This window comes from Globicephala melas, chromosome 8 (genome assembly GCF_963455315.2).
Source record: "Globicephala melas chromosome 8, mGloMel1.2, whole genome shotgun sequence".
In the NCBI taxonomy this organism is placed as follows: domain Eukaryota; kingdom Metazoa; phylum Chordata; class Mammalia; order Artiodactyla; family Delphinidae; genus Globicephala; species Globicephala melas.
Genome location: NC_083321.1, coordinates 40,873,058 through 40,894,450, shown reverse-complemented (window position 1 = coordinate 40,894,450; position 21,393 = coordinate 40,873,058). Strand labels below are relative to the sequence as shown.

General features: G+C 36.3%; 1 protein-coding gene across 3 annotated transcripts in view; it reads left to right on the top strand.

The window, feature by feature from the left end:
• PDE3B (phosphodiesterase 3B) overlaps window positions 1–21,393 on the top strand; it is a 177,025-nt gene that overhangs the window by 108,300 nt on the left and 47,332 nt on the right. For all 3 annotated transcript variants that reach the window (XM_060303477.1, XM_060303479.1, XM_030831481.2), the window contains exons 3-5: window positions 7,524–7,772; window positions 10,581–10,723; window positions 16,981–17,087. In XM_060303477.1, coding sequence (XP_060159460.1) covers window positions 7,524–7,772; window positions 10,581–10,723; window positions 16,981–17,087 — 499 coding nt within the window. The remainder of the gene's footprint in view (window positions 1–7,523; window positions 7,773–10,580; window positions 10,724–16,980; window positions 17,088–21,393) is intronic.

Below are 21,393 nucleotides of genomic sequence, written 5' to 3'. Positions count from 1 at the left end.
CTATTCTCTGGTGTAACTGTTACAGTCAGATGATGTGAGGAAGGCCACATCTGACCTAAAAGGGGCTGGGGTTTCTTGACCTAAATAGTGGCCTTTTTCATCAGTCATATTCACCAAGATCCTCAGTTTCCAATTAAAAGAGTATCTACCTAAATTACTGGTAAAATCTAAAGATAAGTAAGCAGTAATGGTTGAGAGCATGGGCTTGTGGACACACAGACTTTTATTTCTCTCTTCTCCTACCCCTCTTTCTCTAATAATCCTTTTTTAAAAATCAAAGTATAGGGAATTCCCTGGTGGTCCAGTGGTTAGGACTCGGCACTTTCACTGCGATGGGCCTGGGTTTGATCCCTGGCCAGGGAACTAAGATCCCGCAAGCTGCACTGAATGGCCAAAAAAAAAAAAAAAATTGAAGTGTAACGCTCATATATAAAGGTGCACAGGTCATAACTGTATAACTTGATGAATTTTCTCAGAGTGAATATATACATGTGACCATTTTTCAGATGAAGAATTCAGTACTCCATCAATCACTTCCTTTTATGCCAACTTATCAATCATTTCCTTTTTGTCTAGTGATTTTTTTGTGTGTGTCCTATTTAAGAACACTTTGTCTACCTCCTGGGTTGTGTCTATCCTCTGGGTTGTGTCTACCCTCTTCTGTTACCTCCTAGCAGTTTTATTGTTTTACTTCTCATCTTTAGATCTGTAATGCATCTAGAATTGATTTTTCTGTATGGTGTGATTTATAGATCAAGACATTTTTTTCCCATATGGTTATTCAATTGACCCAGTTCCAGTTGTTGAACAAAATACACATTCTTTCTTCTTTGCACTGTATTATAACCTTTGTCATATAGCAAGTGACCATATGTAGATTTGTTTCAGGACTTTCTCTTCTGGTCTGTTTGTCAATTTGTCTCTCCTGAAACACTGATACCACACTCATTACTTTAATTACTGTAACTTTATAATAAGTCTTGACATCTGATAGTAAGTTCTCCAGCATTGTTCTTCTTCAAAGTTATCTTGACTATTCTTTAATAAACTTGAAAATTTCCACACACAAAAAAAATACTGCTAGGATTTTGATTGAGACTATATTGACTCTATAAATCAGTATGAGGATAATTTACATCTCATAATACTGAGGCTTTCAATCCATAAAAATGGTATATTCCTTCACTGATCTGTATCATCTTTATCTTAATGTTTTTAGTGTAGGGGTCATGCATATTTTGTTAGATTTATTCCTAGATATTTAATTTTTTAAATTGCAAAACATATTGTAAAAGGTATCAATTTTTAGAAGTTCCGTGTTTTTAATAGTTTGTGCTGCCTCATAGAAGTTCAGTTGATTTTTATATATTGATTCTTGTATCCAGTGTCCTTGCTAAATTTACTTATTAATTCTAATATCTTGTCTGAGGATTCTTTTTTTTTTTTTTTTTTTTTTTTTTTTTGCGGTACGCGGGCCTCTCACTGTTGTGGCCTCTCCTGTTGCAGAGCACAGGCTCCGGACGCGCAGGCGCAGCGGCCATGGCTCATGGGCCCAGCCGCTCTGTGGCATGTGGGATTTTCCCGGACCGGGGTATGAACCCGTGTCCCCTGCATCGGCAGGCGGACTCTCAACCACTGCGCCACCAGGGAAGCCCTGAGGATTCTTTTAGAGTCTTTAGGGATATAATAACGTCATCAATGAATAAGGACAGGTTTATTAATTTATTTCCAATCCTTTGCCATTTTTCTTGCATAACTGTATGGTTTAGGATCTTTAATACAGTGTTGAATAGAATTGTTACTAGTAGGCAGCCTTGTCCTGTTCATGAACTCAGGGAGAAAATATTCAGTATGTTCACCACTAATGTTTTCTATAGATACCCTTTATCAGATTAAGAAAGTTCTATTCTAATCCCATTTTACTAAAAACTTTTTTCTTTTAAGTCATAAATGGGTGTAGAATTTTATCAGATGCTTTTTCTGCACCTATTGAGATGATCCCTGGATTTTCCCCCATTTATTCTATTGATGTGGTAAATTGTTTTATTTTTGTGCCTGTGTTGAAACATCCCTGGAATCCCAGAATAAAGCAAATTTGATCAAGAAGTATTTTCTTTTTAAAAATATGTATCAGGGACTTCCCTGATGGTGCAGTGGCTAAGAATCCGCCTGCCAATGCAGGGGACACGGGTTCGATCCCTGGTCCGGGAAGATCCCACATGCTGTGGAGCAACTAAGCCTAAGCACACCACACCTACTGAGCCTGCACTCTAGAGCCCACATGCCGCAACTACTGGAGCCTGCGTGCTCTAGGGCCCGTGCTCCGCAACAAGAGAAGCCACCACAATGAGAAGCCCGTGCTCCGCAACGAAGAGTAGCCCCTGCTCGCCACAACTAAAGAAAGCCTGTGCACAGCAACGAAGACCCAACCCAGCCAAAAAAAATACACACACACACACACACACACACACACACACACACATATATCACTGGATTTTATTTATTAATATTTTGAATCTATGTCTACGTGAGAGAATTGGCCTATTATTCTTGTTTTTCATCATGTTTTTGGCATGTTTTTGGTATAAAGGTTATACTGGCCTCATAAAATAAGGTGGGAAATTACCTTTTTTTCTATTATCTAGAGGAGTCTGGTAAGATGGGTTTCATTTCTTCCTTTGGAAGAATACTCTGGTGATGCTATCTCAGTTTGGAGCTTTTCTTATGGGCAAGTTTTACATTATTAAGTTTCTTTAATAGTTTTAGGACTATTCAGGTTTTCTGTCTCTTCTTATAACAGTTTGGTTAGTGGTGTTTTTCTCGGAACTCCTTTTGTTTGGTTTTCTCCAGCATTGAGACTGCTGAAAACGATATTTTACTTTCAAAATAGAAATCTTTTTGAGGATTTCTGCTTGGTTTCTCCATCTCTTGGCCACTGTTTACAGATTGGCAAATATCTTCAGGGGAAAAGCAGCTCTGAATTCAGCCTTGCATCTTTGTTCTTCCCTTCTCTCTGGGATCTTGCTTGGCATTTAAAGCTCTCCCTGTCTTTATAACCCTAAATTCCAGTTTTGGTCTCCCAGCATAGAGCTGTTTCCTAGCCTCTTAACTGCTCTGCTTCTCGTCTTCTCTGCCCCATGTCAGCTATGAATCAGTAGCAAATTCTGTGAAAGGAAAAAGTAGCACAGAATATTGGGTTCATTTTAATCTTTTCTCTTAACTCTAGATTCTTGTGTTTTCAAGCCCTGGCTGCTTGACTGTGTTCTGATGCCCTGAAATGGATGCTATTTCTATTTTATTTTGGCTTTTCTAGACCTATTGTTCTAGGCAGAAGAGTTGGTCTGATACAAACTAGTCCCTCCCAGCTAAAAAATTAGGCAAGCCTTTTAAGACACTTTGAACCTATTTCTTCATCTATAAATTGGGAGTAATACCAGTTTCCTCAGAGGGCTGATTAAAATAATAATATGTGCCTGGTACATAGTAGCACAGAAAAATATAAGCTGATATTATATTAATTTCAATAATAATAAATACTAAGCATCTCTGAAATTATAGTATAAGATACGAGTTAGCACATTTTTTCCTATAAAGGGCCATATAACAAATGTTTTAGCATCTGAGGGACACACAGCCACCTTCTCCTCCCCCTCCTCCACTCCCACAGTAACTGTTAAAATGTAGTATTCTTGGCTCTGTGTACAAAAACAAGAGTTTGCCAAATATAAGCCAAATGGGAAATAAGAATTTAAGTTAAACTTTTAAAGTTATAGCAAATAATCTGAATATTCCATTCGATCTGACGTAAGTCAGATGATGTCAGTCTCTTGCTCACTATGCTCCTATCTCACCAAAAATAAAAGCTGAAGTCCTAATCATGGACTTCAAAGACCCTGCACAATATGGTCCCTTCCTTTACTCCCTTTTACTTCTCTGACCTCATCTTCTGCTTTCTCTTTCATTTACTCAGCTGCTGCTACACTGGCCTTGTTATTCCTCAAACAAGCCAGGCAGGCTTCTGCCTCTGCATCTTTGCAGGCGCTAGTCTGTGTGCCTGGAATGCTCTTTTCTCACACTTTTGTCAGGTCTTAACATCATAAGTACTGCCTTCTTTTTAATACCTTCCATCACTTCTTTTTTCCTTTTCTTGCTTTATTTCTCTTTGACCACCTCAAAATCCATGACTCTCCATTGTCCATATTCCTTAGCCTGGAATCTGATGTTATCAAATATTGGTTCCAACATGCCTCTCCAACCTTATCTTCCACTGCTCTTTAAAAAAAAAAAAAAAAAAAAGTATATACATATAGCCTATACTTAAAAAACTTTACGTTCCCTGTACATCACTATTTCACCACTTTTGTACCTTTATTTATGCTCTCTCCTTCTTGAAGAATGAGTTCCCCCAAATAAATTTTGTTTGTTTTTATTGTAAAAAATTCTTTTCTCCTAATCTTTCTGAGTAAAATCCTACCAAATGAACAGCTCAGCTCAAATGCCACCCTTACCATGATGTGTCTGTTAATCACTCAGATTAAAGTTATCTATATATTCTTTGAAATCTGGTACCATTTTATCTCACCACTTTCCATAATAATAATATTTATTGCCCTTTACCTATATATTCTATACATTGCTTTATGTGTTCTGCATGTATCATCAGATTTAATTCTCCCTGATACTCTCTGCTAAGTACCAGTATAAACTCTGGAAATAACGCAAGAGGTGAACAAAGGAGAACTCTGAAAAATGCAAAGAGGAGAAATTAGGGACCCCAGTAACAGAGGAACAACATAGTGTGACAGGGTGTCTTTATAACTGTCACCCAACAGCAGATGTTGGAGTAATGCAGACTCCCAGCCTAACAACAGAACATGATGCAGGTAGGCTCTTCCTTTCCTTAAAATTGAATGAGAGTCTTGCCAACAACACCAAGGGGGAATTGATCAGGAACTCCATTGACGTTAAGTGGCCAGGGAAGTATGGTTATTCCCTACTAGGCATGAGACTCCCCTTCCCCAATGAGACAGAGGGTGGCCAGGTCTCCACAACACAGGTGCCTAGCCCAGAAAGTGCTCTCGGTCCTTGTGGCTTGGAGACTCCCTTCCCCGACCTAGAGGCATCAGATAGCCCAACCTGAGGAAGCTCCTCACCAACTCTCACCCGCAGCACCAGCAGGGACCAGTGGAAACCCTAGTGGCACCAGGAGAAAATCAAGCAGACGGAAAATACCACTGTGAATGCCCTGAGAATTAAATTTTCATTAGAACTACAGCCTGAAAAAGTAGACTAGGACTTGGTGCTAAATCTAAAGAGGAAGACCACCTCCTACTATAAAAGGTTTAAATAGGACCCAGAGTCTTCTAGCACAGTTACCAAAATGTTGATAAAATTTTGAAAATCACCTGTCATACCAAGAACCAGGAGAATCACAACTTAAATGAGAAAACACAGTCGATGATTAACACCAAGATGATCGGATTTGGAATTGTCTGACAAAGAATTTTAAAGCGACCATCATAAAAACATCCTAACAAGCAATTACAAATTTTCTTGAAACAAATAAACAAAATAGAAAATCTTAGCAAAAAAACAGAAGTTACCAAAAAAAAAAAAAAAAGGGAAGTTATAGAACTGAAAAATGCAATAAAGGAAATAAAAAACTTGTAAAATGGTCTCAGTACAGTGGTGATGATTGATAGAGCATAGAATCTGTTGAGCTTGAGGATAGATCAGTAGAATTTACTCAATTTGAACAACATTGAGAAAATAAATGGAAACAAAAGGAGCCTTCAGGACCTGGTGGACAATAACAAAAGATCCAACGTTCATATCATCAGTGTCTGAGAAGGAGAGAGAGTAGGTTTGAAAAAGTATTTGAAGAAATAATGGCTGAAAACTTCCCAAATTTTGCAAAAGATGTCATTCTGCAAATTCAAGAAGCTGAGTGAATCCCAAATAGGATCAGTGCCCCCCGCCCCAAATCTACTCTGAGGTATGTCAATTAAACATTTGAAAACTAAAAGCAAAGAAAATATTTTGAAAGCAGCCAGAGAGAAATGACACACTGCATATAAGGGAACACCAACTCAAATGACAACAGATTTCTTATTTGGGTGAGGGAAAACAGATACTGTTATACACAATTTGTGGAGGTATAGGTTTGACCAACATATGCAAGGGTAGTTTTATAGTGATTTTGTTTTGGTTCATTTACTTTGGTTCAGTAGTTCAAGTTAGGGGAAGCTATCTGTCAGAAGTATGCTTAATATCTACAGTGACATATAGAGAGAGGTGTTTGCTTATAAAGACTAGAAATAGCTGGGCTATGGCCCAATAACGGAGAACGTTTTAAGATAAAAGCTAATACAAAATAATACTTCACAAGGGAAAAGAAAAGAATTCCACAAAGAGCAAAGACATTACTAAGCTAATTGTTGGTCTAACTTTCATAACATTTCTCAATTTCAAAATGTGTTGAGGGTAATTAATAAACAGTGAACTCAATAAATACTTTGAATACTTACGAACACACCCAAATGTAAATTCAAGGCACAAGAAAACAAACAAAAGTAACATTTAATTCACTGTTCTGATTATCAGTGTACTTATTTCTGTGGGTAATTGAGTTGAACATAATATATATTTTCAAAAAGTAAAAATCATATCATATATATTCATCAATGAAATATTAATTTTAAATTTTTAAAAATGTATTTCCTATCCATTTTTAAGGGTCCAGCGTCCTGTTATTCCTTCCATATTAACTATTCAGTTCAGTGTTATCACTATCTCCTTTGAACTCTGACACCATTTTTTCTCCTTTTTATCTCATCATTTTCTATAATATGGATAATAATAGTTTTATTTATTGCATTTTAAATATATGTACCATGCATTGCTTTATGTGCTTTACATAGCTTACCAGATTTAATTCTCATATCAGCCCTTAATGAGGTAGTTGTTATCCCCATTTTACAGTGAAGAAACTGAAAAGTTCAGATGTTGAATAACTTGCTCCAAGTCATGCAGTTAGGGCTAAAGTCTAGATTTCCAACTCAGATGTCTTTGCAACAAAGCCTTGTCACTATGCTAGACTGCCTCTTAAGTGAGGAGTAAATAAAAGAAATGCTGTATATGTTTGAAAGAAATTTTGACATAGAGGAAAGAGAATCATTAATAAATTAATAAAATGCCCAAACTATAGATTCTGAAAGAAACACAAATCTGGTTCCATACTAGTTATAAGGAAGTCATTAACGAATACCGTTAAATATGAGATACACTAATGAAAAATGTAGAAAAAAAATTAAAGTTCACAATATCTGTTATATCAACATCAAAAATTTTAAAGTTAGAATCGTACCACTTGATATATCATTTATGCCAAGTCCAAATAAATGAAAATTAATATTTAATAGGATTCAAGTACTTAGTCATTGTTAGAGTTAAGTTTTTCTTAAATGTTAAATTTTCTGTGTAACACATATAATTTTATGGTTTTTTTTTTTTTTCTTTTCTAGAATTCTGGAGGTGGAAGTGGAGTTGATCTTTCGGTGCTAAATGAGGCTCGTAATATGGTGTCAGATCTTCTGGTTGACCCAACCCTTCCCCCGCAAGTCATTTCTTCCCTCCGGAGTATCAGTAGCTTGATGGGTGCTTTCTCTGGCTCCTGTAGGCCAAAGATTAATCCTCTCACACCATTTCCTGGATTTTATCACTGCTCTGAAATAGAGGACCCAGCCGACAAAGGAGATAGAAAACTTCACAAGGTCAAAATACAGTAATCAGCCAGCCCTGTTTATCACGTTTAATAATGTTTTTGAATTAAAACTGCTCCTTTAAATTTTGCATAAAATAGAATTTCTTTTTAAAGGGCCAGCTTCTTTTCCAGTACATTGAGTTGCTTGGGACTTCAGAGGTAGTCATAATCTCAAATAATTCTAAGCAAGTATTCAGTTTTTATTCTAAATAATATTGCTGTAATTAGCAGTTATAACTTCATTGGTAGCAACTATTTTTTTATTATTGTTATTGTTTTTAAGAAGTAGAGAACAACAGGCAAATTTAATTTCAGGCTGTACAGCAAACTAGTATTCAAATTGTGTCATTATTCTATTTTATTCTTTAGAAACCAGAAATTGTTTTTAAACGAAGAAAAATGATCATTATAATATTCATTTTATGAAATTACACAGCATTATTTTAAACTGATTTTCACATTTTTTGGAACTGTGTCTCCTTACCTCCCGCCTACCCACTGGAGATTACTATAGCCCAATAGGCATTGACTTTTCCATCAGTAGATAATGGGATTAATTTTTCTTTAAATATCACTGATTCAAAATAGGATTTCCTTTAGAAAATAATAAATACTGTTCTAAATAGGTATACATTATGTCTGTTCAGGTTGCTTTTAATTCTTTTATTTGACTATCAATACCTTTACCAGTAGCAGAGATCATAAAACTTTAAAAATAGAAATATTTTAGAGATTATTTTAACTACTTTATTCTACTAGCTAAAGAAACTGAGAGAAGATGAAATTCAAGCCAGTTAATTTTGTTCATTGTAATAGTGATCTAGAGCTTAGAAAAAGTTAAATATAGTTTTTGGAGAGACTTTGATCATCAGTTAATTCTGTTAATTCTCAGCATTATTGTATAGAAGTGTTGAAAAATTAAGCAAGCCCGATTAGGGCAAATTTTTGATAATTATTGTTCACAAATCTGGATCATAGGTAGTTATGTGATGCTTTTATTTTTAAAGTGTATCGAGTAGCACCTGCATTACACAAAACCCAATGGGAATTAAGTTATATGGCATTTTTTTTTTTAGCACTCTACCTATGAGAAAGGTTAATCACAAGCAACAAAAAGGGATAGCAATAAATTCATCAATAAAATAACTAATATATTCTTGAGTTAGTTTTCATTTGCTATGTTGTTCTTCCTTTGTATTTTCCATTGATATCTGATGTTTAGAATAGTAATTTTAAAAAATAATAATTCTTAAAAATCTTAGTGATAAAAATCACGCTGAGGGAATTCCCTGGTGGCCTTGTGGTTAGGATTTTGGGCTTTTACTGCTGTGGGTTCAATCCCTGGTCGGGGAACTGAGATCCCACAAGCCGTATGACGAGGCCAAAAAAAAAAAAAAATCACATTGATATCAGTATTATGTTTGTTATTACGTTTACTATGTAGAAAAGTGTACTGTACATTTTAGAAACATTTAAACAATAATATTAATTAAATAGGATGCCTAATTCCTCATTTCCTGAACATTCTAGGTAATAAGGCTTATTTTGAGTACTAGAATTTACTGATAGGAATAAGTCATATAAGAACCAGGAAGTAACCCTTATTTCTTTTCTTTGTGTTCTTTAAAATTTCTTATTTGAATTTCTTATCTAATTTATCTCTGCTTTGGAAAAGAATATAAAAAGCCTGATGTTACTTCAGAAAAGAGCAAGAGCATTTATGAAAAAATAATTAGTAAGGAAAAGGGAGTTAGAACAGATAATTTAATGTAAATGTCTTATACGTGTATTAAGAACTAAGAAAGATTGTATGGACCTAAATTATAGTCAGAAAGGATGTTACATAAACAACTTTTTCAATGTAAATATAACTAACATTGAACCTTTAAAAAATCAACATCCTTGGGAAAACTTAAATATAAATGGTATTTATCTCTTTGAGATGGTTTTGTGTCTGCTGATAGGGGAAATTTATAAGAAGCAGAAACTGTTTAATGTCAATTTCACTAAAACACCTATTCACAATGGTCAAAAATGGAATATTCTGGTTAACATTTGGATTAACGGAGAATATTTTCAAAAATTAGGGTAAAATATTCTTAATGTGAAAGGTGTTCTGAATTTAATTGTCATTAATTCAAAAGGTAGCTCAGAATTCTGCAGTTTAACCTCTATCTATGTACATTAGCATTGTACTGAAAATATATTAGGAAATAGGGATCACTCCTGATCCTAAGCTTGCCCTCTGAAGTCTTTTTTCAGGGTAAATCTTTCATATCTACTTTTAAAATTGTCAGTTGCATATTTCTCATAAAACTAGGAATAAAATGTACAAAAGAAAAAAAATTTGGTTAAACTATAGGGAGTTCAGAAATCATTTTTTAGTTGGAGGAAGATAAATAGAAGAACAATATAGAATGTTATGTTTGGAGTAAAATTGACAGATTTTCAGAATAAAATATTTTGTTTCTCCTATACATGCTAAAAATGTATGGTTGATCCTTAAATGACATGGGTTTGAACTGTGTGGGTCCACTCAGACCCGTATCTTTTTCAATAGTAAATACTACAGTTCTACACCATCTGCAGTTGGTTGGATCCGCGGATGCGGAATCCGGATATGGAGGAAGCCTGCATAGGGAAGGCCCACTTGTATGTTATTTATGACACCCAGATTATTCGACTACACAGAGGATCAGTGCCCCTAACCCCCGAGTTGTTCAAGGGTCAGCTGTACTTTGTATTGATATTTCCATGGACCATCTTTTACGGCATATTGAAGGATAACGATTTTAATCATTGTTAAATTATCCAACAGGGGCTAAACAGTAGGAATAGTTTATCAACCCCACAGCTGAGAAGGAGCTCGGGAACCTCAGGTCTGCCACCTATCGACCAGACTTCTCCAAGGTGGGAACGCAATAATGGCAAAAGGGCTCACCAAGAATTTGGCATCTTAAGGTAAAATCCCCAGAGCCTTTTCAAGAAACCTGAATCTAATACATCAACTTTCTTTCTGTGAATGAAGTTTGAAATAGTTCTAAAAGCATAAAGGAACACTGGAAGTATTTTAGTATAGGATGGCTTTGTTTGTAAGTATAGGATGGCTTTGTTTGTGGCCTGATAGAGAAACTGATTCTTAAAAAGAAGGTAATCTCCTTTCCCCCCAAATAGGTAAGTTGGGTACAAAGCATGCCAGAGCCTTAAGAACATGAATCAGGGAGGCAGTTTAAGGAAACAAGGATCAATTTAGGATGCAGTACTGGGAAAGCCACGGTAGAGGGCCATATTAGGGGCAGTCACCAGGCCCCTGCGTAGTATTCAGAGATTGGTCAACAGTTTCTGACTTGTGAAAGGAGGAGCATCCCCAAGGTTCACCGCAGATGTTACCTCAGACGTGAGATGTAAGGTAACAGGACACTTTTAAGCCCTGTTCCTGCTGGGGAACTAAAACTACTAATATATTGTATATTCTCTTGAGTATTTACTTGGAACTAAACAGTGCTAACCCTACAAAGGAGAGGTGTCAGTAACTGCAACCAAGTGAGTGAGGCTGGGAGATTGCAGGAGCTGAGATCTTCTGAATGTATATATATCCACTTACTCTGATAACAAAGGATTCAATACTCTGCCTTTTAAAGGCCAGGAAAGATATTGATATCTTGTGTGAGTTATAAGCTTCTATTTAGTCAATTATCTAACCATGTTAATAAAATTGGAACCAGTGTAAATTTCCTGTTAAACCACTTTGTTAGGACTGAGCATGTGTTGTGTTGATACTTTAACTTGACCTGTGTAGTTACACATTTGAAACAGTAGGTGGCAGTGTTGGACCAGAGCGATTTATCTGTTAAACTTTATATGAACATTTTATATATGAAATATGATCAGATCATTGTAATTTTCCAGATGCTTGTGTGGTTTATTAATTTGAATCTTATACAGTACATTCAAGTAGATGAACTCCATTTTTATGAAAGAAAAATTGAGTGAAATGATTTATAAAATAGGAATGGATTCAAGTATGAAGAGAACATCACAGGAAAATGAGCTTTGGTCCAAAGCTAGCCCAGAGCCTAAACAGGATAATGGTTTTTGTTGCTGTCGTTGTTGTTGTTTTGTTAACGGAAGCAGGATATGACGAAGTAAATGACGTTAGGAACTGAAAATATGACAGGTATTTCTTAACCCTGGGAAATATCTTGAGAATACTTTTGAGTTTAAGAAAGAATGATGAAAATGATTCTGTTTTTTCATCTTTCCATCACATTGATGTAACAGCAATGCATTTAAGATAAAAGAAACGTTTGATGCACTGAGTTAAGGTTATTTTTATACTCCTGCCTCACACGATTGATAATAAAATAGAAACATGGTCCAAGGAAAACTAATCTTTATACGAACATATCTCAGAGTTAAAGGTAAGTATAGGCAGATTCCATATATTTACTTAACACACATTAAAACAAAATCATATGCCTCATAAAAGATTTAGAACTTTGAAGAATACAGTAATTGGCCATATTAGGAAACATCTACTTTAAAGAGATGAGGCTAGAAGTAATCTTTCTAGTGTGCAGAAGCTGGAGCTTCTCAGTAATAAATTTCTAAGTATACTTTGAACGTAGGGTAAAGGGGAATATATGAAGCATTTACAACCACTCTTCCTTTTGAAATTCAAGTCTCTAGATCAGTGCCGTCCAATAGAAATTTCTGTGATGACTGGAATTTTTTATAGCTGTACATGCAATTTGGTAGTCCCCAGCTACGTGTGGCTACTGAGAGCTTGAAATGTGTCTAGTATGACTAAGGAACTTAATTTAAATTTGATTTGATTTTAATTAATTAAAATACAAAGAGCCATATGCAACTATCATATAGACATAAATGGCAGGCATATTAGACATCGTAGCTATAGATCATTAATGTATGGTGACATTTTGTTTGGGAACATTTATGCTTTAGTAGCACAAAACAAATAGGCTTGTAACTCTGTAATCATGAGGCATTCATTTTGAATTTATTAGAGTACTCCAGAATGGAGATCACATGTCCTAGTTTTGATACGAATGTAGCTCTGGATTCTGATCATAGCTTCTCTGACTATGATTTTAAATCACCCTATGATTTCAGCATGATTTAAATATTGAACCTCCTGCTCCCTGAAACTATGTCTGAAACCAAATTTCTTATCCCTCCAGCTGCTTTTCCCTCTGTTACTATTATTCTGTCCTCATTTCCTGGCACAGTGCTGCAGTCCTCTAGTTTTGTGGTTGCTTACAAAATTGATTTACCTAGAAAACTGGGTGTTATCTATACATCCTGTTACCTTACTCTATAGATAACAGTTGTCAAGTCTATCTCTAAACCTCTTTTCCTCTCTATTCCTTTTTTTCCTTTATCACTTTGCCTACACTATTTCATGTTTTCATTATTCCTTACGTGGGCTATTGAATTATCCTTCCATTTCTAATATCCTTCACTACCCAATCCATCTTCTACCCTTCCACCAGAAATCTTCCGTAAACAAAACTTTGATTATACAGTTTTTACTAATCATTAAGTTTTTGGACATTTATCAACACCCATAGAATACTGCCCAAATTCCTAGCCTGAGATTTAAAATTCTGTTACTCCCTCATGACAAAGTTGCACCCTTACTTGGAAAAATTAAGCAAACAGAGATGAGCAGTCTTGCAAAGAATAAGAGTAGAAAAATGATTTGGAAAGCTCTCTACGTGAAAGTAACAGGCATGTAACTTGTGTTAGACTCTTCCTTGAAGTTTTCTCATAATTTTGTTTTTAGTTTCAGTCCCTTTGAAAATTAAGCTGAATTATATTTTTCAGCTGCCTCATTTGTGTAAAGCGTAATATAGGACTTAAGTTTGGTTTTCTTTATGATTTGCCTGGAGAAAAAAAGTGAAGTATTATAAACCTTATGTTAGGTATGATGAGAGGACTCCAAAGGAGGAAAACCACAAGGAAGAAGAATTAGTCCTACTTGAACAGCCACTGTATTACCTACTCTTAAGAGTTTACCACTGCTGAGGCTTCCCTGGTGGCGCAGTGGTTGAGAATCCGCCTGCCAATGCAGGGGACACGGGTTTGAGCCCTGGTCTGGGAACATCCCACATGCCGTGGAGCAACTAAGCCCGTGCACCACAACTACTGAGCCTGCACTCTAAGGCCTGCATGCCACAACTACTGAGCCCGCATGCCACAACTACTGAAGCCCACGCGCCTAGAGCCCGTGCTTTGCAACAAGAGAAGCCACTGCAATGAGAAGCCCATGCACCGCAATGAAGAGTGGCCCCTAGAGAGAGCCTGCATGCAGCAACAAAGACCCAATGCAGCCATAAATTAATTAATTAATTAAAAAAAAAAGAGTTTACCACTGTTCATCTCTTAGAGGACTTGAGATTTTAATTAAGAAGGCCATTACTTTATAACACCAAAATACCTCTCCGGTATCACCTTTATTTATCTGAAAATCCAGTCAAACTTAACTGTTTGATATTCCCTCTGTTTGTGCACAGTTGTGCCCCTTTTTAGTTATTCCCTCTACCTAGAAGAGACCCTCTGACCCCTATTTCTGTATGTCTTTAAAGATTGAGCTCAGATGTCACAGTTTAAGAATAACACGCTGACATCCCCCTCCCTTGTTCTCCAAGGAAAAGTAATCTGTTTCGCCTCTGAATCTCTTTAACACCTTTTCTTTGCTCTTTTATGGCAATTTTCATTTTCTACCTTGCATTAGTCATTACAACCCTTCTGAGACCTGCTTGACTACTGTAAAGAGTTTGGGATTACATTAAAATGGGTCTTTGAAGATAAACAGCTGCTTAACAAGTATCCTGCAGGGGTATGGTGTCCATATGACAGTTGATACTGCCTTCTGCTTAAGTTTCAGACCTAGGATGAAGTTTTACTGGTCAGGAAATTCCAGGAAGAGTTGAAGAATGCTTTTCTGGGTTAGCTGACAATTGAATTACCCAAGTACAGTGTTAGTACCTAGGGTTAAAAGAATGGCTAAACTGCTATGCATGGAATGCCTGCTGGGACCCAGACCCTCCCTGTGGACAAACAATGTATTCAGAACTCACAGCTTATTTCCTTTGAAAAGACTTTCCCTGGGAAATGTAGGCAAATTGCATACCAAAACTCTGAGGGCCATCAACTATAGGTACCCCTACACTAAAGAGGCTTGCCTTTAACCTATTCAGATTCATCTTTCATAGCCGTAAGTGCTCTGTAATTAAATCTAATAACTTGTTGCCTGGCAATAGTATGTCTTCTAAATAATGTACTTGGGAACCAGCTTCTCAATTATGTGTCTCATAATTTATTAGAGATTTATACCAATGCCTGGAACCTATTTGAACTGCAGAGATTCAAGAGGGCTAATGGTGTCATCCCACTCAGTTTTTAAGATAATGGCTCTGCAAATCTGGATGTTGGAGCCAGAAAGTTTTACAGCTACCTAAAAAAAAATAATAAATGAGGTGATACAAAACTTGTCAAGGTAATTTGCATTGATTGTCTTAGAAATCAACTCTTAACATATGACTTAACTCTGTGACCATAACATTTGACATCTCTTGTAATGCTTGTGCACTTGGATTTGAAGACCGATTCCGAAGTCTGACTTTAATCACCTTCCTACCAACTATTAATAATCACTGGGACTCCTAGCCTATCTTGCCCTCTGCTTTCTTCAGTATTTTTTTTTAACATCTTTATTGGAGTATAATTGCTTTACAATGGTGTGTTAGTTTCTGCTTTATAGCAAAGTGAATCAGTTATACACTCTTCAGTATTTTTTATGTAATCTCATTGCGGTATATATTTATCTGGTTATAGGCAGGGAATTAATGATTCTGGAACTGAGCTGAAAACCTGTCATTTGACCTCTCAATTCTAAACAGCTGTTTCAATGATTAGGCCCCCTGGATTAAGGTAGAAGACTATGGAGCAGTGCTTCGGGTCTCTTCTCTGAAGGAGAAAACCCTGTCTTTGTTTTGAATATTAATCAGGAAGTAGATGTTGGGAGAGTACACAGATTGTTCTATTTGAATATTGCCCTGGGTGGTATTGTCACTCTTCTTTCCCCATCTCTCCCACTCTGTATGTAGGCAATGAATATTCAAATACAAAGAATGTTTGAGCATTGGTAGGGAGATGAGTTTATTGAGTGGTATTATTTACATATTGCCTCTTTTTGTAACATTGCCAACAAACTATTATTACTATTGAGCAAAAAATGTTATCGAATCTAAAGGCTAGATGTTATCTTAGAAGTCCTTTATTCTAAATCTCTAATTTTACAGGTGGAAAAACACATACAAAGATAGCATCAGATATATCTGATGCTGAAAAACAGATTTTCCTTGAGTAAGGGGGTGTGGAAGTACAAAAAAGATGAAGGAGTTAGGGAAAATCTTGAGAACTCAGCCTATACTAACAAAATATTGAGTGGAAAATAGAGAATCTAGATTTGTCCTTGATCCTGTAGCAAAGTGCCCAATCAGGAATTGACTAACAGAAGAAAACAGGCTAGTGACTAAGAAAGGAAGTGCTATATGTATGGCATTGGGCCAAAAGCTTTAAAATATATAATCTTAAAATGCCTTTTATGTATCAGTTGGTATACTGTGACTGCTCACCTATATGTAATTTCTTCATAAGAACCCTAAAACCTGTAATAAACATTTCAGTTCCAGGATATGATTGCGTCAGTGGGTAATCAATATCTGTGAAGAAGGGGAGACCTTCACAGACCTTTTGAATCAGAAATCTTGGGGATGGGACTAGAAATCTGTGTAGTAAGAAGCCCTCCAGGTGATATTCATAACCTGCTTGAAGCCAGGGTTCAGCAAATTATAGCCTGTGGACCTAATGTGGCCCATACCTGTTTTTGTCAATAAAATTATATTGAAACAATACTCATTTGTTTATTATTGTTTATGGCTGTTTTTATACTGCAGTTGGCAGAGTTGAGTAATTGCAGAGACCTTATGGCCTGCAAAGCTCAAAGTGTTTACTACGTGGTTCTTTACAGTAAAAGTTTGCTGGCTCCTGCTTTACTCCTTAGGCACTAGATAGATGTCTAAACTAAATGTATAAGCAGATATTTGCTAATTGAGTTGAAGACCATAAGGAAAAAAGGAATTTTTTTCTCATGTTTTTAAAAATCTTAACCTATTATCTTTCCCTTTTAGTCAAGGATGCTATCTAAATGGACCTTTTAGTTCAAATCCACTGACAATCCCGAAGCAAAGGTCATCTTCTGTATCGTTAACCCACCATATAGGTCTAAGAAGAGCTGGTAAGAAACCATTTTTGTGACTTAAATATGGGAGGCCTCAAAGTATATGGTAGTGCAAACCTTGTCATTACCTATTTATAGCTAATTTTGAATACCATTTCATGTGTTATAAGTTAACATAACTAAGCAGTTTGGGTTGGCTATTAAGAGTTTGCTCATTCATTTATTAATTTTTGAACAAGTACTATGTATCAGGCACTTCGTTAGGCACTAGTAATTCAGGGATAAAATATAGAACTATTTAACCTGGGTAGTTGTAGACAGAGAACAAAGGAAAACCCCAGAAAGAGCATTCTTTTGTAGCATGATAATTGTGGAGGGAGAAAAAAAAAATCTTAATATGAGAGTAGGAAAAAACCCTGACTATATCCTATATCCTATAATAAGTCATTCTAATAGAATTTTTATCCAATTATCTATCTATGGGGGGGTGAATTGACATAACATTATATTAGTTTTAGGTATATAGCAAAATGATTTGATATTTGTATATGTTGTGAAATGATCACCATAAGTCAACGTCTGTCACCACACAGTTACAAATTTTTTTTTCTTGTGATGAGAACTTTTAAGATCTATTCTCTTAGCAACTTTCAAATATGAAATACAGTATTATTTTGCAATACAGTATTATTAACTACAGTCACCAAAGACAATAGATTGGCATATTTAAAGTATTGCAAAACAAAACTTGCCAACCTGGAATTCTTTATCCAGTGAAAATATCCTTTAAAACTTAAGGTGAAATAACATTATTTTCATACAAACAAAAGCTGGTAGAATTTATTGCTAGTAAACTTGCACTGCTAAGATTCAGCAAAGGAAGTTCCTTAGGTAGGAGGAAAATGATCCAGATTGAAGCATGGGTCTGCAGGAATGAATGAAAAGCACTGGTAAGCCTAAATATGTGGGTACGTAAGAGAATACTGATCATTAAAAACAGTGACTCCCTTGTGGCCTGCATAGTGTATAAAGAAGTCAAGTATATGGTAACAGTGGCACAAAGGGTGGGAAAGGGGTAAATTGGACTTAAACTTAACAGTGTACTGGCAGTGATTGAAAAGTACTAAAAAAGTTCTAATTTAAAACAAACTAATACTTCAAAGATGCACATTGTAATATCCAGGGTGATAATTAAAAGAATAAAAGAAAAAGTATAAGTAAGAAGCTAATATAGGAGGTAAAATGGCATGATTTAAAAAAAAAAAACCTTGAATAATCTAAAATAATACAAGAAAAGAGGAAATAAGAAACAGAAACATAAAGAATAACTAAAAAAGAAATAGCAAGAGGGAGGATTAAGCAAACTATGTTAAATATACACCTAGCGTGGGTGGCTGGTGGGGAGCTGGGGGTGCCAGGGATCTGACCAGAGTTGCTGGAGTATATTATCTGAAATGTGCAGTTTTCCACAAAAAAGTTGAAAATACACTCCAGTTAATAGATACAGACTGTCAGACAATTAACACAAGACTCAAGTACATGCTCTTTACAAAAGGCACACTAAATATAAGGACACAGGTCTGATCTCGTGGGTATGAAACACAAAACCAAAAATTAATTAATTAAAATAAAATACACAAACCAAAAATTAATTAAAATAAAATACACAAACCAAAAATTGACAGAACTAAAGGGAGAGAAAGACACATCTGTATTCATTTTGGAGATTTTAACTCATCACTCTCATTATCTAGTAGAATAAGCAAACCAAAATATTAGTCATAGATAAATGGAAGATTAGGACAACATGATTTAACTGACTTGACCTAATCGACTATAAAACACCACACTCAGACATTACAAGATACATATTTTTTCCAAGGACACACACAAGATTGATCAAAATAGACCATTTGCTGAGCTATAAAACAAGTCTCAACAAGTTTCAAAGGATTAAAATCATATATAGCGATCAGCTTCCGGAATGGCAGAGAGAGGATCTCAGTAAACTTGTTCTTCTGCTAAAACAACAAAAATAGGGGCAAAAAACTAAACTCAATCATTTCAGAATTCTGGAAGTTAACGAAAGCCAGAGAACTAGAAGTCATCTATACAAGAGAAACTACCTACCGAACCTTGGTGAGACAGTGGGGTTCTGCAACAGCTTAATTGGGGGCACTTCCCAAACCCTCTGTCTGCCCAGCTCAGTGATACTACAGCTAAAAGCCACTAGCTTTGCAGCCATTAGAGTCTTACCTCTTTAGAAACTGCATTAAAAGCAACAAGCTGATAGTACAGTAAACGTTTTGTTCAAGCCCCCTGGCAAACACTTCTACTCCCAGGGTGCTGTGGATATTTCATTTAACTCAGAGCTCAGCTCTCCAAAAACACAAACAAAAAACCCCTATACCCTATGCCAGGCAACATTGTGAGTGCCTAAGGCTGTGATTTCAACTGGGGCGAACAAGAGCTGATTGGGAATTTAAAAGGAAATCCTGGACACTAGATGACCCTGGGGAAGTGGAAAGCTCTGGCAACAGAAGAGGATAGTTTTTTGTTTTTTGTTTTTTAACAAAAGGGGCCAGAACAACTGGATATCCAAGAAAAGAATTTGGACACTTATCCCACCACATATACTAGGCTTAGCACATGTTTATTAGGGCTGTGCACATGCCCAGGAAAGATCTGGGAAAGGTGAAGGCCCTGGTCACTCCATCTGTAGCTGACCTTGAGGTCCTGCACAAGCAGGAAGTAAAAGCTAAGGCTGTCTTGTAAACTGCCTGGAAGTTTGAAGTTGTATCTTTTCAAACAGACTCTCATCTACAGATGACATAGAGGCAAGACATTTAAAGTAATCTTCTGTCTCATCTAAATTACACTGACCCAAGAATGGCTTCTAAGAAAGCAAGCATAAATCAAGGAGAAAAGGGAAAAAAGGCAGCAGAGAACTCAGTGGCTACACACCTCAGAGAAAACAAAATCTACATAATGAGTCCAGGAAATCACTCAATGAATAATCAGAAACAAAAAACGAACAAACAAAAAACCAGCAGCGTAAACCTTGAGGGTGGGAGAGATCTGATATTAGAATTGTTACAACATATTATCTAAAATGTCCAGTTTTCAACAAAAAAACCATGAAGCATGCAAAGAAACAAGAAATTTTTCGCCATGTAGACAATGAAAAACAGCCAACAGGGCTTCCCTGGTGGCGCAGTGGTTGAGAGTCCGCCTGCCGATGCAGGGGACACGCGTTTGTGCCCCGGTCCAGGAAGATCCCACATGCCGCGGAGCGGCTGGGCCCGTGAGCCATGGCCGCTGAGCCTGCGCGTCCGGAGCCTGTGCTCCGCAACGGGAGAGGCCACAACAGTGAGAGGCCCGCGAACCGCAAAAAACAAACAAACAAACAAACAAACAAACAAAAAAACAGCCAACAAAATTTCCCTGAGGAGGCTTGGATTTGGGATTTAGTAATGACTTTAAATTTGCTACCATAAATATGTTTAAAGAACTTGAGGAAACCATATCTAAAGTAAGGACAGTATGACAACAGTGTCTCACCACAGAAAGAATATAAAGAATTAGAAATTATAAAAATTATAAAATAATTTAAATAATTATAAAATAATTACCACTTCTACTCAATACTGGGTTGGAGGTTCTACTCAGGGAAGTTTAGGTAAAAATGAATAAAAGGAAGATGTAAAACTATTTTCAGACAACATAATCATACATTTATAAATCCTAAGAAATTCATTAAACCTATTACAACCAATAAACAAGTTCATCAGTGTGGCAGAATACAAGATCTATAATCGATAATCAATTGTATTTCTATATACTAGCAATGAAAAATGCAAAACTGAAATTAAGAAAATAATTTCAGGACTTCCCTGGTGGCACAGTGGTTAAGAATCTGCCTGCCATTGCAGGGGACACGGGTTCAATCCCTGGTCCAGGAAGATCCCACATGTCGCAGAGCAACTGAGCCCGTGTGCCACAACTACTGAGCCTGTGCTCTAGAGCCTGTGAGCCACAACTACTGAGCCTGTGTGCTGCAACTACTGAAGTCCACGAGAGCCCGTGCTCTGCAACAGAAGCCACCGCAGTGAGAAGCCCGTCCGCCCCAATGAAGAGTAGCCCCCCACTCGCCGCAGCTAGAGAAAACCCACACACAGCAACGAAGACCCAACGCAGCCAAAAATAAAATAAATACATTTATTAAAAAATACTTGGGAATAAATTTAACAAAATAGTGCAAGACTTGTACACTGAAAACTATAAAATGTTGAAATTAAAGAAGACCCAGATTTTTTTTTTTTTTTTAATTTTTGACTACGCTGCGTGGCATGTGAGATCTTAG